General features: G+C 34.6%; 1 protein-coding gene across 4 annotated transcripts; it reads right to left on the minus strand.

Moving 5' to 3' along the window:
* Positions 1 to 960: 960 nt before the first annotated feature.
* LOC18427782 (RNA-binding (RRM/RBD/RNP motifs) family protein) lies at positions 961 to 15,945 on the minus strand. 4 transcript variants are annotated; one of them, XM_011622704.3, is made up of 6 exons: positions 15,587 to 15,945; positions 14,650 to 14,782; positions 12,377 to 12,521; positions 10,748 to 10,784; positions 6,146 to 6,368; positions 961 to 2,239 (listed from the first exon to the last, which is right to left on the minus strand). In XM_011622704.3, exons 1-6 carry the CDS (start codon positions 15,770 to 15,772, stop codon positions 2,112 to 2,114), a joined length of 852 nt encoding a protein of 283 aa, XP_011621006.1. In that variant the 5' UTR covers positions 15,773 to 15,945; the 3' UTR covers positions 961 to 2,111. The 4 variants fall into 4 exon arrangements, with proteins under 4 accessions (XP_011621006.1, XP_088707331.1, XP_006836891.2 ...); XM_088851205.1 differs by having other exon boundaries at positions 961 to 2,259; XM_006836828.4 differs by having other exon boundaries at positions 6,146 to 6,386.
* Between the last annotated feature and the right edge of the window lie 864 nt (positions 15,946 to 16,809).

Consider the following 16,809-nt stretch of genomic DNA (forward strand, 5'->3'; position numbering starts at 1 on the left):
CTCACCAAATATTTTTCTGTAATTTTATCCATCAAGCATGGGTCTAATCAAATGAGCTTATCATGGGCTTGGAAGGTCTTAAGGCTTGGTCAAATTTGATGGGCTAGACTTGCACTCTTTTCATAAAAACAAAATTGAAGAATCCTAGTTTTGGAAAGAACAATATTTCTAATATTTCTCTTTTCAAAACTAGGATTTTTTACTTTTGTTTTTATTTCCCCTTACCCATTCATTTTGGGCCAGATTAGGCAAGGGGTCCAATAAATTTTTTTGCAATACGACAATTAAGTTTCAAAAAAAATTATTACAACTTTAGCACCCAAGTATAAAAATAAAAATAAAAACAAGCTCTATCTAAATTCAATAAAAGATCATTCCTCATATTATCCATATTTCTCCATGCAGTTGATTTGGGTCTCCTTAAATTTTGAAAATTGAGTCGGATGCATGCATCAGCTGACTCACCAAATATTTTTCTATAATTTTATCCATCAAGCATGGGTCTAATCAAATGAGCTTGACATGGGCTTGGAAGGTCTTAAGGCTTGGTCAAATTTGATGGGCTAGACTTGCACTCTTTTCATAAAAACAAAATTGAAGAATCCTAGTTTTGGAAAGAACAATATTTCTAATATTTCTCTTTTCAAAACTAGGATTTTTTACTTTTGTTTTTATTTCCCCTTACCCATTCATTTTGGGCCAGATTAGGCAAGGGGTCCAATAAATTTTTTTGCAATACGATAATTAAGTTTCAAAAAAAATTATTACAACTTTAGCACCCAAGTATAAAAATAAAAATAAAAACAAGCTCTATCTAAATTCAATAAAAGATCATTCCTCATATTATCCATATTTCTCCATGCAGTTGATTTGGGAAAAACAACAACCCCTAGGAAAAATGGAGCCCTATACATGCAAATAAAAAAAACTTCCCATCATAGATAGAGCTATAATCAGTTATTAATATCCAAACACTAATTAATAATAAATTAAAATCATCATCATTCAAGCCTCATCCCAACCATTTGGGATCGGCTTAATACCAAATTAAAGTACAAGGTTCAAATTATTCAGTAAATAACATCAACATAGGAGTCACCATAGTATCAAGTCCTCTTAACACATGCTACATCTCTACTATAACATAAAGCATTAAGGGTGCGTATAGCGTGTCCCGGCGGACCACACTGTGCACAATGTCCAAATAGATATTTCTCTTTTAGGTACTTCTCTTGAAGTGCATCTCACGTGTGACTTACTGGTAAGAAAGACAACAATCTGTGACATGGGTCCTGGCCTACTTCTAACCATGGTTGGGGGGTGGGTTAGGGGAAGCTAACCCAGAGACCAAAAATCTCTCCCTTGGATTACTCCCATGTTTGGGGGGTTCCCTAAATAGAGAAACAAATAAAAGAAAAAAGAAGAAAAGAATAGTACCAGTACCAATCCTAGTGGACTCCAATAACTTATTGGAGGCCTCCCCTAAAGTTAGTGAGACAGATAGTAAAAATGAGTCCCAAAAAAAAAGACATCAAATTTACCCCACATCTGTCTAATGAGGCTAAATCCCAATATTTAGCCTCAAATTCAAGAGCCAAACAACAAAAAGAATAACAAGTGTTAGTGGAATGCTTCCCTTTCCCTAGGGTTTACACAAGTTTACACTGGGTGAGGTTGTCAAATTGTGCCACCCTTGTGGCAAGAGTTGGAGTGAGGGTTTTAGCCTTTCTAGGGCTAAATTTAGAGAATGTTTCCCATGTTTGGAGATGGGTTCAGCCCCTATGGGCCTAAAGTTGGAGGAGGTGAATTAGGGTTTATGCCCTAGAGTCACTCAACCTCAGGTTAGAGGGTGATATTTTTTTTATAACAATAATTTAGCCATGTGGGGCTAAATTTGGTGAACCACTGGGCAAAGCATAGACAAATTTGGAGGTGGAAGTTTTAGCCTATCCAAGGCTAAACAAGTGAGAAGGACTCATGAGAAGTAGAGAGAGAATTTAGCCTTTTGAGGCTAAGTATGGAGCATGTAGGAGAGTGCTAAGGGCCATGGTGCCCAAAAGTGCTTCCTAGCTAAGAGAGAGAGAGAGAGAGAAAGAGAGAGAGAGAGAGACTTATGCTGAGGGTTGTTCAGGAATTGTAGAGTGAGAAAGCGGAGTGGGGAGGACTGAGTGGAGGCGATAGGGGTGAGGGGTTGGAGGAGGGAGAGCTGCTGGTGCACCTGGGAGAGCCATGGTCATGCCTGTTGAAGAGTGAGAGACACTGTTAAAGATATTAGTAATCACATCAATGAAATTGTATCCATAAATAACGCAAAATTCAAAAGAAATTTCACAATGAATATTTAGAGTGGAAATATGTAAACATTAGATAAGCATTAGAAAACAAAAGGAAAAATATAAAAGTGGTTTTAGGGGGGGAATACGTCGGAACTAGCTTGATCATCTCTTATTTAAATCGGTGATCTGGATTGAAAATCATTGGGCTTTAAAACACTACTATTTATCGATAACATAATCATCTATCTTGGAGAAGGTCACAAACACCCTAACCTATCACACCTAAAATCAAACATTTGAGGTGTGCCTTTTCTCTACAAGAGGTTTACAGAAGAACGCTTCTGGGACCGGTCAACATTATGCCCTCGGGCCACTTAGATTTCATATCTGATAGCTGGGGTGATGGCGACTGGGTGATGACGACTTTTTTATACTACATACAACTTTTATTTTATATTCTCTCTCATCCTAAGCATCAGGATTGTTTATAATGAAGTTGTTACTCATTTTATCGACCTCAAAAAAAAAAAAAAAATTTTATTACTCTTGAAACACGAAATATGACATCTTAAAAATCGAGTAGGGTGTGCTTGTTTTATGCACAAAAGTCCAAGGAAAAATATTTATGGATTTTTTTTTTTAGGTAATTCAATCGGGATGCCAAGTCTTTACCCATATGTGAAATCGTTAGTAATTTTTTATATATTAAGTGAGAATGAAAGTCTAAACCTTAGCTAAGGCACAAGTGGTGTTACCACCACGACCCAACCTCATTCTTGGACTTCAAGTGCAGTCGATAACACGTTTCTCAACCACCCAATTTTGTATCTGACCAAGGCAAAATATAATTATGACTTTTTCTACCATTGAAACAATCCTGTTGTATACTTTCCCATTATTCATTTCGTCCTCTTAATTTAAACAATTTATGAGTGGGAACAAATTTTATCCGGTAGACAAAGTAATGGCAATTGGAAAAAAATCATATAGAATTTGTACGTCATTTCATTTACATTAGTAACTTTTTGGCTTTATATTTAACACGTGATTAAGATATATCCATAATAAGTTACCAACAACAAACAAATGCCATGCATAGACAAGTAATCCCTATTTTGCATTAAAACGAAAAAATTATAAAAGAGAAAAAAAAAATGTTATTGGGTGCATGTTAAGTCAAAACCTCTAGACATTACCGAAATATTTTTTTTTGGCATCGAAAACTCTTAAAATGTCTTGAAAATCTATTTGCACCCTTAGTTATAAAATTTAAAGCTCCAAAAATAATGCAGATCTGATAAAGCTATGAATATTAAATGATGAACGGTCCAAATAGTGTGTAACAAAAAGCACTATGTTTAAAGCTTGATATCCTTTTTTTTCTCAGATCCATGATTGTCGAGGTCGAAATGATCAATTTGAGGGTTTTTTTATCCCAGAATAATATGTTCTCCAGTTGATTTTAGAGGTGAAACCCTACCTTTATATAAGGCAATACATCCTTATATAAAGCTTTTCCACAGTTATCTCCCAAATATAATTGGGAAAACTATTTTGTAGGGTCGTGGCTTTATAATGCCACTCCTCGAATCTCATTGGAAAAAATAATTTGGAATAACAAAATCTACAAATTGATCATCTCGACCTCAACAATCATGGATCTAAAAAATAAAAAAGTTTCTTGCTTTAGAAATAGTTTGTCATGTAAATGCATTTTTTCGGATTGTTCATTTCAAAGGTTCACAGATCTACCAAATCTGCACTATATTTGGAGCTTCAAATTCAATAATCAAGAGCGAATATAGATTTATATGCCATCACAAGGGATTTCGACACCAAAACTGTATTTTCTGATGGGGTTACGATGTAACTTTAACGAGTATAACTACGCCTTGAAAAACCACACCGAATAACTATCTACCAATTATATCTTGACACTTGTGAGCATGCCATAAACGCACAAGCTCACAAATAATGGGGCATCCTTTCTTTAGGATAACCGAACTGCTCATATATTGAACTAAAAATAGTCTGAGTGAAAACCACAATATGACTTCTTGAGTTCCATTCCTACTATAGATAAAAGAGACATTCCCGCCTAATCAACCGCAAAAGATAATATCGGTACGGCCCAAAAACCATGTGTTCCCATTATGAGTATCTCTTTTTGAGGTAGTTCAATAAGGAAAGAGTCCCCTATCCATAATAAGAATGGAACTTAAGACGTCATATTGTAGTAAACTGCCACCTTGACTACTTAGCCTTGAACCTCTTCTCGGGTCAATTCAAAATGCAAAACAAACGTTTGAAAGCTGAAGTTCATTGAAACAATAAAAAGGTGTTCCACTAGTGTATAATACATTGTGGGTTAGAGATCACATAACCTAGGCACGTTTTGCCTCTATCTCACCATTGGAAATGGAAAAAAGACGCATGTGTGGTATATTATGTATCGTAGCAGTTAGTGGCACAGTTGGGGACGTAAACCTTGGGGTTGAAGCGGGCAAAGTAGGACTTGGGCCCGAGTCCTTATAATCGAATCTGATACAGGCAATTTTAATAGAATTTAAAAAAATCAAGAGAAAATCGTTCCTGATCGGACTCGCGTGCATCTCAATCCTATCCCGAGTCAAATAATTGTTTAAAGGATGTAGCTTGTATAAGGCTGATGCCTCAAACAATCAAAGTCAAGCGCACCTTCACATAGCGCTGAAAGACATTGTTTCAGTACTGAAAGTCTTTGTAATGGCCTGAAATTTTATTTTCATCTCTAATTATAAAATTTAAAGCTTTAAAAATAGTGTAGAGCAAACATATCTATTAACACTTGAAAATATTGAAAATTGACACTCTAAAAAATGCATTATAAGATTTACTATTTCTAAGACTTGTAATCTATTTTTTCTCATATCCATACATCTTGAGGTTGAGATGATCGATTTTAGGATTTTTGGATATTCAAACAATCTTTTGTGGTGAATTTTTGAGGGGAATCTTAATTTGATTGTTCAGGGCCTCACCCTTATCTGCCTTTTTTATAACACTCGATTGTGAAATATCTATCTATTTTCAAATAGTTAACCTATCTTTCTCAACTTTTCTTGAAAAAAAGGACGATGCTTAACAGTTTAGATTGAACTTGAGTCACATCAATGGTAGATAATTTTATTTTTTCTTTTTATTTAAAATTTATCTTTACTTAAAATTTAGGGCACATATTCTTTTTTGTAGGTCGTAATAAATAAAAATAAATTTATAAAAAACTAAAATACCTTAAACCATTCAAGGTATTGTGGCCAATTATTTTTGTTCAAATTTTTTTATTGCTAAAATTTTTATAAAAATGAAAATATATCACAAATTTCAGGTAAAACTTATTTTTAAAAATAAAAAATAAAATAAAAAAATATTTTTAAAATAAAAAATAAAATAAAATTTATTTTTCCTTTTAGAAGTGACCTCTTCAATCTCAACCATAAGAAATAGACTGGGGTCATGATGACAACATCCCCACACTCTAGTCAATGTAAGCCGTTTCTGTTTTCACTTTCAAAACACCGACTTTTAAACTATTTGAAAAAATAGGTAGGAGCTTATTTTTACATGTGAATTACCCCAAAAAAAAAAACCAAAAAACATAAAAATTGATTGTATATCCTTCCATACCACATGACGGGGATGGGAGGTTTTTTATAAAAAAAAAATGAAAAATGAAAACTTTTCCGCTCTTTCTCTCTCCACTCATAGGGTTGAACAATGACAACTCATCCATGTGTCTACTTTTCATGCATGTGAAAATGAGATCCAAGGGCAATAAAAATTCTAGTGAGAGGATATTCCACTTCTTTTTAAGAGTGAGAATAGCACACCTGTTGGGGGAGTAGGTGGTGTCCCAATGGACAGTGTGCCTCCTCCATATTGGTTGGGGTAGGCAGTGGTCACTCCACCACTCACTGCTGAGTACTGCACAAACTGTGGGTATTGGACCTGAGGGTACCCCTGCCCTTGACCTATGGGGAAATAAGGATAGATGCTTGCCCCTCCATAGAATGGATATTGTGCTGTTGCTCCTCCATACACATTATAGTAACTCTGCAAAAGTTCCCCGTTCTGTAATCACATTAATGTTAGAGTATTTAATTAGGCAATGATTTCATACAACCAATATCATACAACAACCTCAAAAAACCATCTTATGGCCATTTATTTGAACCAAATTTTAAAATATACACTCTTTTCATTCTAATGAACAATCACAAAAACAGAAAAAATTAAATACACAACTTATAAAGTGTTTTTTTAACTCAATTAACATCAGCCATTCATTTTAGTAAGATGCTTAGATCTAGGCCTTAAAAGGACTTTTTCATTTCCAATTGTTTTGGATGGATTTATTTTCATTAGGTGAACAATGTTATTTATAAAGGCTAAGATCTTGAAATTCACAAGATGTGAAAATCTTGAAAATGGACGGTCTAGATAATATATTTGAAAATATATTTTTATAGTTTTTAGGTACACCTGATTGGGATGTAAGCACGAAATATGCACATCTAGGATTTCAAATTAACCTAATTTGTAGAAAAACTGAAATTAAAATATATTATTAAATCATGGCCATTCATTTTCTGCCCCTTAGTGTGAACCTTTCAATTGCAATTTCAAAGGTGCATGTGCATCAAGAGTACACGTGATATGGACCAAGAAAAAGCTCTCCTTTAATTGGATTTTTTTTTATTTTATGCAATACAGGTAGACCAAGAAAAAACTCACCTCTAGTTGGGATTTTTTAATGGATGCGGTTTCTATAAGGCCTAGGCTTTCTGAAAATAGAATAAAGCCTCACCTTAAATCATCTTCCGGAAAGCGGAAATCTCTATGATGGCTCTAAAATCAATTTCCAACACCGACAATAAAATTTGAAACTCAAAGAATGGCACAAATTTTTTAGATATGTGAACATTTGTTTTTAAGGCAAAAATAAATGGTCTAGATAATTTGGTACAATATACACTATTTTTTGAAGCTTGAAATTTTTTTTTTTTTTTCACAACCATAAGGTCCAAGTCGAGATGATTGATGTAAAGGTTTTCCAATGCTTGACTCCAATTGTCGATGAGTTATGCGGTGCTGATTTACTTATTTTGATAGGGCCACAACCCTATCAAACTGTTTTCCCTTTTTAGTTTTTGCAATACAGGTGATTTAGAAATAAGATTATTTGAAGAAAAAATTACAAATAACCGCCAAGAATAGACTTCCTATGCAATTTACCTCCAACCAAACTTTTTTTTCACTTTTTACCGCAAATTTAATTTTTTTAGCAATACCCTCCAAGTCATAAAAAAGATAAACTCAAGACCAAAATACCCTCTGGGAAGCTTGCGGTCCAGCATAAAATGGAGGCGGTCCGACACTTTGCTTCTGGAAAGCATGCAGTCCGATATAAAATAGAGGCGGTCCGACATAAAATAGAGGTGGTCTGGCACTTTGGACAAGCGGCCTGACACAAAATGGGGGCAGTTCGGTATTTTGGGCTTTCTGGAAAGCATGAGATCCGATACAAAATAACGGCGATCTGACATTTTGGGAGTACGGTACAACACAAAATAAGAGTGGTCCAATACTATGGACATTTTCATCAAAAAAAACTATGACGCTTTTGCCTCGATGGTATTTATTAGAAAAGTTCAATTTGGTATAAAAGTTGCCAAATCCAATTTTGTTAGGGTTAGGTTATCTACAAAGTCTCGTTGGAATTTGTTTTTTATAATATTTCCTTAAATTTATAATAATCATAATTTTTACGTATAGGTGGCTTAGTGATAATATTATTAAATAAATAATAATCATTTTGGAGATACTCAAAAACAAATGAGACAAGGTTTTGGGGAAGGCCCATGGGAAAAGGACAAAAATAACAAAAAAATGAGGGTTCATTTGGGTCACAAAAGATATTTTGTTGTCTTTATAGAATAACCGTACCGATAAGGTCGAATAAAAATAATATTATATTATAGAGAAAGAAAGAAAATATAGAAAGAGTCCCGTGTGCCACTAAGACTTTCGTAGTCAGCAATATTTTTGGCAAACAAATTCGATATTAATTCAGTTTTAGACCTAAAAATATAAAAATAATAAAAATCGAACATGGCTAAAAAATTCGAAAAAAGAGGCCAAACCCCTTCTCTCCTAAGGTATATATTTTTTCTTTTTTAACTTTTCTAATATTGTTTTAGATATTATAATAAAGAAAAGTTCAGAAAATGTACCTCAAAAATCCACCAAAAATAGTTCCTTAGTGTACCCTATAATTGATCATCTCGACTTTGTAATGTATGTGTATGAAAAAAAAAAAGATTTTGTCATGACAATAGTGCATCTCATAACGTATTATATAAACTATCCATTTGAAAAATGTTTAAGTGGTTATAGATCTGATTAATATGTACTATTTTTAGAGTTTCAAATTTTATGATTAAAGATAAATAGATTGACACTTGTACAACTTCTTTCGGCACAATTTAGAGGTGCCAAAGGCTGACAAGCTGATGTAGTTTCACTAAGGCCTAAGCCATATGGAAAAAAGTAAAGCTTCATCTCCAAATCTTACTCGGAAAATCCTTCGGGCATGGAAAATCCCTAAGATAACTCTAAACTCTATTTCCACCGGTGATCTTAAAATTTGTAGCTCAAAAAAGTAGTACGGATGTTGTAGATCTATAAACATTTGAAAAAGAATGGTTTAGATAAAGTGGTACAATATGCATTGTTATTATTATTTACAATTACAATACACACTATTTTTAGTGCTTGAAATCTTAAAATTTTTCACAAACATAGTGATCACGGTTGAGAAAACTTTATTGTATTTTTTATTTTTTGAATATTTTTAAATCATAATTAATAACTTTTTTTTTTTGGGAAACTTTAAGTAAAAATTATAATCTAAAACATTATGAATAAATGATCCGAGAATAGGTGGGTGGACGATCCACTTCACCAATCTATTTTTCAAATGCAAATTTTGCGTGAATTCAATTAAAGAAGGTGGTAGAAACCATAAATGAAAAGTTTTGTACTGATAATGCAATTGATCATGTACTAGATTATTAGTAAGACTTTACCAGTCTTAACAAATAACTCATTTTTTAAAATAATAGTTAATTCAGTAATTTTGAAAATTACACCTCTTGAAATATTTCTTGAAAAATGGATATTTTAAATAGTTCTAAATGGAGGATTACAAAATTATGGTCCTAACATCAAAGGTGAGAATTAAGTGACTTTGGACCAATGATTTTCTCAAGTTTACTACGTCCCTGTGTTTGTATGTATGCGTGCATATGAGAGAGAAAGTAAGAGAGAGAGAGAGAGTGTATGCATATGGTGTTGGTGGGGAGAGAGAGGGACAGAGTATATGGTGTTGGTGTGGGGACAGAGAGTATATATGGTGTTGGTGAGGAGAGAGAGTGTGCTTGTATTAGTAGGCGCTAGAGAGAGAGAGAGAGCTATTACTTGTAGTAGGTGTGTGTTGGTGAGAGAGACAGAGAGGGACAATTACTAGGAGTTTTGAGAGAGAGAGCTATCACTTGCAGTAGGTTTATGTTGTTGAGGGAGACGGGGACTATTCGGGCGAGCCAACTCGGATTCGCCGATTATCTCTGAGTTGGGTAGTCTAATTCCCAGATCATTAAACAATCCAAAAAAGCTCGAACACTATGTTTTTTTTTTTTTGTGTTTAACTACTTTGGCAAATATTAGAAAATATTTTGACCGGGAATATTTTCCCTTATTTTTGAACTATTTTTAAAATACCCCCATCACAAATTGATTTTTTCAAAATCTATTTTTTTAAAGTATTTTTTTTAATTTTATTTAGATGTGATTTGTTTAATTTTACTTTAAATATATTTTTTCTATTTTTACTGTTGATTTATATATATTTTATTTTATTTTTTTAACTCTTTTTGACTTGGCCGGACTCGGCCCAAGTCAAGCCAAGTCCGGGCTCAGCAAGGGGCCGAGTCATGTTCTCGAACACTGATGTTCACTATTAATAGTGGTGATTGCGTATCTTTGAGAGAGACTCTTTAGTATATTTATAGGACTGTAGTTCTGCCTACATGCCAGTGGTTGTGTGTGTGGAATATGAGAGAGAGAGAGACCACTATGGATGTAGAGAGAGAGAGAGACCACTATGGATGTAGAGAGAGAGAGAGGGAGAGAACTAGTATTAGACTATTGGCAGGTGTTGGCGTGCGTGGGGTGAGAGAGAGTGAGAGAGACTCGGAGTAAGTCGTGTGTGTGTTTTGTGTTTGTAAGAGAGAGAGATATACTTGCGGTAGAGGGGTGTGTTATAAGAGAGAGAAAGAGACTATTACCCATAGCTGTGTTTGTATAAGAGAGAGTTGTGTTAGAGAGAGAGAGATAGATGTGTGCATGTTAGAGAGAAAGAGAGATGCACGAACCGTTGTGTAGGTGTAGTCCGGTGAGTAATGAGAATACCTGCAATTCGAAGAAAAATGAGGTAATCACTTAACAAGCTATACGTTACAAGAGCAAACTTTGGGATTAACAACAGTATCGGTAAAATCATGAAAGCTTCACTCAGACTCGCCCGAGTTACTCAAACTAATATGTTCATGTAGCGGAGACATGTTCACACTTTATTTTGTTCTTTTCTTTCGACTTGACTGTGTCCGATAGAAGGGCCAAGTTTGCTAGACTTGCCCTAAGCTCAATTTGGGCTCAAGAGCCCAGGCTTATTTTTTAACATTGAAATAATAATTGTAATAACTATAAAAATAACGTAAATTCATCAAAATGGACCTCACTTTTCAATTGTTTAGCATGTACCTTTTTTCTATTATTTTAATTTGATGGGCATTTTGAAATTAACTAAAAAAATACAGGTAAAATGTTGAATAGTAAATACATTAGGTATATTTTAGAACATATCACTAATAAAAATAATAACAATAATTACTATTAGAAACAGTCATGTTTGCACCATAAATAAAATAGGAAATTATGCGGAGCTCCAAATTATTGCAAATTTTATGTGGAGATCCATGTAATACTGCCCATGTAACCTATGTTTCAAACATAAGATTGCTTTTCATTTTATTTTTGAGTGATTTACATATGGATCCTTAAATTTTAGATAAAATACAAAATGCTCAACTTATAGACAGAAATTACAAAGAATATCAATCAATCCAATTTTTTTCTTTTTTTTCAAAATTACCCCTCAGTCAACCCAAATTTTAATTTTTTCTTTTTAGTTTTTCGTTAGTAGGGCATTGCCTCAAGTTTTAAGGCATTACCCTACTAACAAAAAAAACTAAAAAAGAATGAAAAAATCAAAATTTAAGTTGACGGAGGTATAATTTTGAAAAAAAAACGAATTTATCAACCTTCTTTGTAATTTCCCCATTTAAGTGGAACATTTTGTATTTTAACTAAAATTTTAAAATCGACACATAAATTACTCTTTATTTTTAAAATTTTGAAGTTTAAGAACTGGTCCTAATGTTTGGATCCTCGACCTGCATGGCTTCTATGAAGATTGTGCAAGTCAATCAGTCTAACGTTTGAAACCCTGAATCCCGTGTGACTTGTACAATATTCAAGTAAGCCAAGCGGACTGCTTGACTTGCGGATTCATACAAGCCAACTGCTTCAAGATTGGGAACATTAGACTGATCCTTGAGTATTTTTCTCTTTGTTATCTATTTTCCTTATTATTATTAAGATGTTCAACGATAATAGTAGTGGTAAAAATAATAGTAATAAAAATAAGAGTAATAATCTTATGAGACCCTCCTACACACATTTGTGTATGACCCCAAAAGACCACCATTAAATTTGACACAGATATCTAGAAAAGTTAAATCTCATACCTATACACCCATGTGATAACTTTTTAGGAAATCTATACCAAATTTAATGACGATCTTTAAGGGTTTTATACACATAGGTGTGGGAGGATCTCTTAAGATTATTATTCTAATAATAATTTTATTATTATTTATTATTACAATTGTCTTTTATTGAGATATAGAAATAAGTTAAGAATAGTAATAAACAGTACGGACCCATAGAGGCTGAGGTTATAAGGGTAGGGGGGTTGTTGGAAATAATGAGGGGGGAAGGTGGGTGGGGAAGGGAAAGGTGTCGCTGCTGTGCCTTGGACGCCACTTCCCAACGTCGTCGTGTTCATCATCCTCACACGACTCCCACCTGCACACACACATTATTCACCCTTAAATTCACTCTCTCTCTCTAAAAACACACACACATTCTCTCTCTCTAGAAGCACTCACATTCTCACTCACGAGTCTCCACACACACACACGCATTGTTACTCTCTCTCTTTCTACATATACGTGCACATATTCACTCTCTCTCTCTCTCTCTTCCCCCCCCACCAATAAGTACTCTCTCTCATACACAAAAATGCAAGCTAAACCATTTACTCTCTATATACACATAATTACTCTCCCTTACCAGTAAAAATGGCGACGACATTTAATCTCTCTCATACAATAATGCATGGAGACACATTCAATCTCTCTCTCTCAACACACATATAAGTACATTTCATGCACACAAAAATGCATCCAACCACATTTAATCTCTCTCTCAACCCCACACATGCACTCTCTCTCTAATATACAAAAATGTATGGAGACATTTAATCTCAATCTCTCAATGCATGGAGACACATTTAATCTATCTCTCTCTCTAAAGGCATGGAGACACATTTAATCTCTCTCGCTCTGTCTCTAAAGGCATGGAGACACATTTAATCTCTCTCTCTCTCTCTCTCTCTCATTGCATGGAAACACATTTAATCTCTCTCTCTAAAAACAGCACAAAGTCACTTTACAGACACACTCTGAAATTATCTAGCTGGTAAGTTTCTCAGTTCTGTTTTCCACTCCTTTTTTACTTGTCACTAATTCATGTCCCCCCAACCCCACTAAAAGTGTTTCTCTCTCTATCTCTATCCGTACAAAATGATGTGGTCTACACTTATACAGAAAATTGGAGTCACTTACACAATCACACTCGTGCCTAATCCTTGCCTTTCTCTATTCTCATCTCCAATCCTCATTTCCCCACACAAAAAAAAAAGGACCCCTCTTCATATCTTTCTCTCTCACACACCCCCATTTTACTCTCTCTCCTCCCATACACTTTTTATTCTCTCTCTATCTTTTTTTGGAAAAAAACTTTACACATTTTACACTCCCCTCTCTCACACAAACATTTTACTCTCTCTCACACGCACACATTTATTCCCTCTCTCTCCTCTCTCTCTCTCTCTTGCATTCTTACAATATTTGCTTCTAACACAAGGGAAGCCTTGAGTCTGAAAGAAAGAAAAGAAAAATGGAAGATTTTGATGTCTCCTTTCATGAAAATGACTCTTGAATCATTCATTTCTCATTCAAACGGATTGCATGCAAGTGAAACATATCCAATCCTTCCTCTCCTTCAACAACTAAATGTAACTATCACCAACTTAGCATTTGAGAAACTTTTGTTAGTTATAAAAAAGAAGAAGTAAAACTGTAGATACCTTCTGGCTAAAGGAATTTTTAAAACATATTGACCGTAATAAAAAAAAATACATATTTTTAACTTTTGACAAAAAAAAAAAGGAGAAATGTTTTTATATAATTAAAAATACATAAGTAAAGGAACAAGGAGAAGGAAAATTCACCAGTAAACTCATACATTTAAGTTCTCAGACGTATAGAATTGTAGTATTCTTACAACTAAATTATTATCATTATTGTTATTATTACAAGTCATTTCTAAGAGATCAGAAAGATTGAACGATACACAGAAGATTAGCATGGCCTTCTGCAAGGATGACAAGCAATAATAACGATAGTTCTTCTATCAAAAAAAAAAAACAATAATAATAATAATAGTTGTCGTAGTAACTTTTCAAAAAAAAAAAAAAAAGTTATCGGGTTAGTAATAAGAATAATGAGAATAGTATTTGCATTAGTACTCCTCCTAATGGCTGTAAAATGATAATCATTCTCTTAAGTATTAATTGTATGCTATAACTACTACTACAAAGAAGGTGAAAGTGAAAATCAAGAAGAAATTAATAATAATAATGAAAATTTATCAAAAAGTACTTAATTTATCAACCACTTAACATTTTACCCATTTCCAACTATTTCAAAGCTTTCAAATCATGATCATGCGTGTTTTTATGGGATTTTTAAAATTAAACTTGGATGAAATATTAAATGGTTCATCTATGGTGTATTTTGATAAAGTTTCCTAATAATAACAATAGGAAGGTAAAGTTTAGAGAGAGAAAAATTATAGAGAGAAAAAGTACCATGTTGTGGGGTCGAAGGTCTGGATCTTTGAACACCCAAAGAAGCAAGGTTGCAATTAGCCCTCCTCCCATCGATCACTGGTGTAGCATCCACACAAGCTCTCATGGCTGCCTCTGGTTCCCTAAAAGTTACCTGATTCAGCAAAAACATGTTAATCGACTTAATTATAAGGAAAGAAATGCAAAATACAATGGAAACTTTGTGCGTTTGCAAACAGTTGCCTAAAATGGAAACACATAATAATCGCCAAAAGAATTAAGGGGAAAAAGTTGAAAAAGAATAAAGAACAAAGGTGTTCCTTATTCTTTAGAGAGAGAGAGGATTCATAATTATTTCTCAAAACCAAGTAGAGGGAAGGATGATTCATATTCTTTCAACCCCATGTCCATGATCCAATTTCATTCAACTGCAAAGCCATAAACTAGAGAGAGATGATAATTATTCATCAATCCCCCACTCACATACGAGAGAGAGAGAGAAACATGATCCATATTCATTCATCCCCAACTCACATGTGAGAGAGAGAAAGAGTGTTGATCCATATGCTTTCAGCCATAGTCAGTTGAGAGAGAGAGAGAGAGGGGGGAAGAGTGTTGATCCATATACTTTCAGCAACAAGTCACTTGTGTGTGTGTGAGAGAGAGAGATGATCCACATTCTTTCATCCCCAAGTCATAAATGATACGAGAGAGAGAGAGACAGCATGTTTAGATCTTGGATAAAATCCCACCTTTGAGGAAATCAGATCAAATTTGAAACCCCACATAAACAAAAGAACCAACAAGCAGCAAGAGCATCACTTCAAGAAATTTCACTTCGTATAATCAACACAAAACAACACAGAAATGGTGAAAAAACCAACAAAATCCCACTAAAACAAGAAACCCAAAAAAAAAAAACAACCAAAAAACAAGAGCCATAGATTTAGATACTCACAAAGCCATAGCCCTTGGATCTTCCTGTATTCTTATCAGTTATCACAACTGCCTCAAGAATCTCCCCAAACTGTTCAAAATATTTCCTCATGGTTTCTCTCTGTGTCTCCCATGCCAAGCCCCCCACAAAGACCTTAGTGTAAGTGGTATCTCCAAATTTTCCGGCCAAATTACCAGCCGGATTCATTTTCTGGTGCCTGAAAATATTAGTCTCCGACCAGCTTTCTCTCTCCTCCTCCCCCCACTCCTCTCTCTCTCTCTATCTATCTATCCTAACTCCAAAGTTAGAGGCTTTTGCAGGTGGCAATCGGCATGAACAACCTAGAGAGAGGATTAGTGGTGATTCTAGTGAGATGGGTCTCTCTCTAGAGTTAGAGGAGTTAGGAGTTAGGGATTTGGAGGTGAAATTAGGTTAGGAATTGAGGAGAGAGAGAAGAGAGAGAGAGGAGGCGGAGGCGGTGGCGGAGGCGGAGGCGGTGGCGGAGGCGGACGAGGAATGGAGGCAAAGCAGAAAAGTGGGTGGCGAAAGGCGGCTAATGAGCGCCAGGCAAGCATTATATAGGTCATGTATTTTCATATTTTATGATACCCCTTCTACGTATAAAAGATAAAATCAAGGATAATTACCAAAATGCCCTTCCGTTTTAAAAGGGTTTGCATTGTATGCCCATTCAAATATTTATGTTTTGGTCTTTTCTTTTCTTTTTCTTTTTTTCCATGGCTTTAAATTTTTCATGTAAATTATTTTCTTATTAGAAATTTGTTTTATCATTCATAATGAGATTCCTCTATTTATTGTTGATTGCAAAGCGAATTATATGCTCCCTAGAGCATATTGTTGAGTCCCTCCCTAGTGTAAAACCATGTAATTTTAGGACCCTAAAATTTGTGGATGTTACTTGTTCAATTCAAGCAATGGGGGAAAATATGGGTAGTATTGCTCAACATTAAAAAACTAGGGCCTAAGTCATAAAAATGGGCCCGAGGATTGGGCCTATGCTAGGGCCAACCCAATTCGTACTTGTCCGACTCGGCATGATGGAGTCCTTTATCTTTCTTGTATTTTGCTCTCTTTTTTTTTTGGCTCGACCCAGCTTGGCTTGGCCTCTCTTGGGCCAAGGCTTTTTTGGCCAAGTTCAAGCTGCGGAAAGCTTGGCCAACCCTAATAGGGCCAAACGTTTGTCAAGCCCCGGCTCAGCTCATTACCAACTCTAGCGATCAATC

Source organism: Amborella trichopoda, chromosome 11 (genome assembly GCF_054954075.1).
Source record: "Amborella trichopoda isolate Santa Cruz 75 chromosome 11, AtrichopodaSantaCruz75HAP2 v2.0, whole genome shotgun sequence".
Taxonomy (NCBI): domain Eukaryota; kingdom Viridiplantae; phylum Streptophyta; class Magnoliopsida; order Amborellales; family Amborellaceae; genus Amborella; species Amborella trichopoda.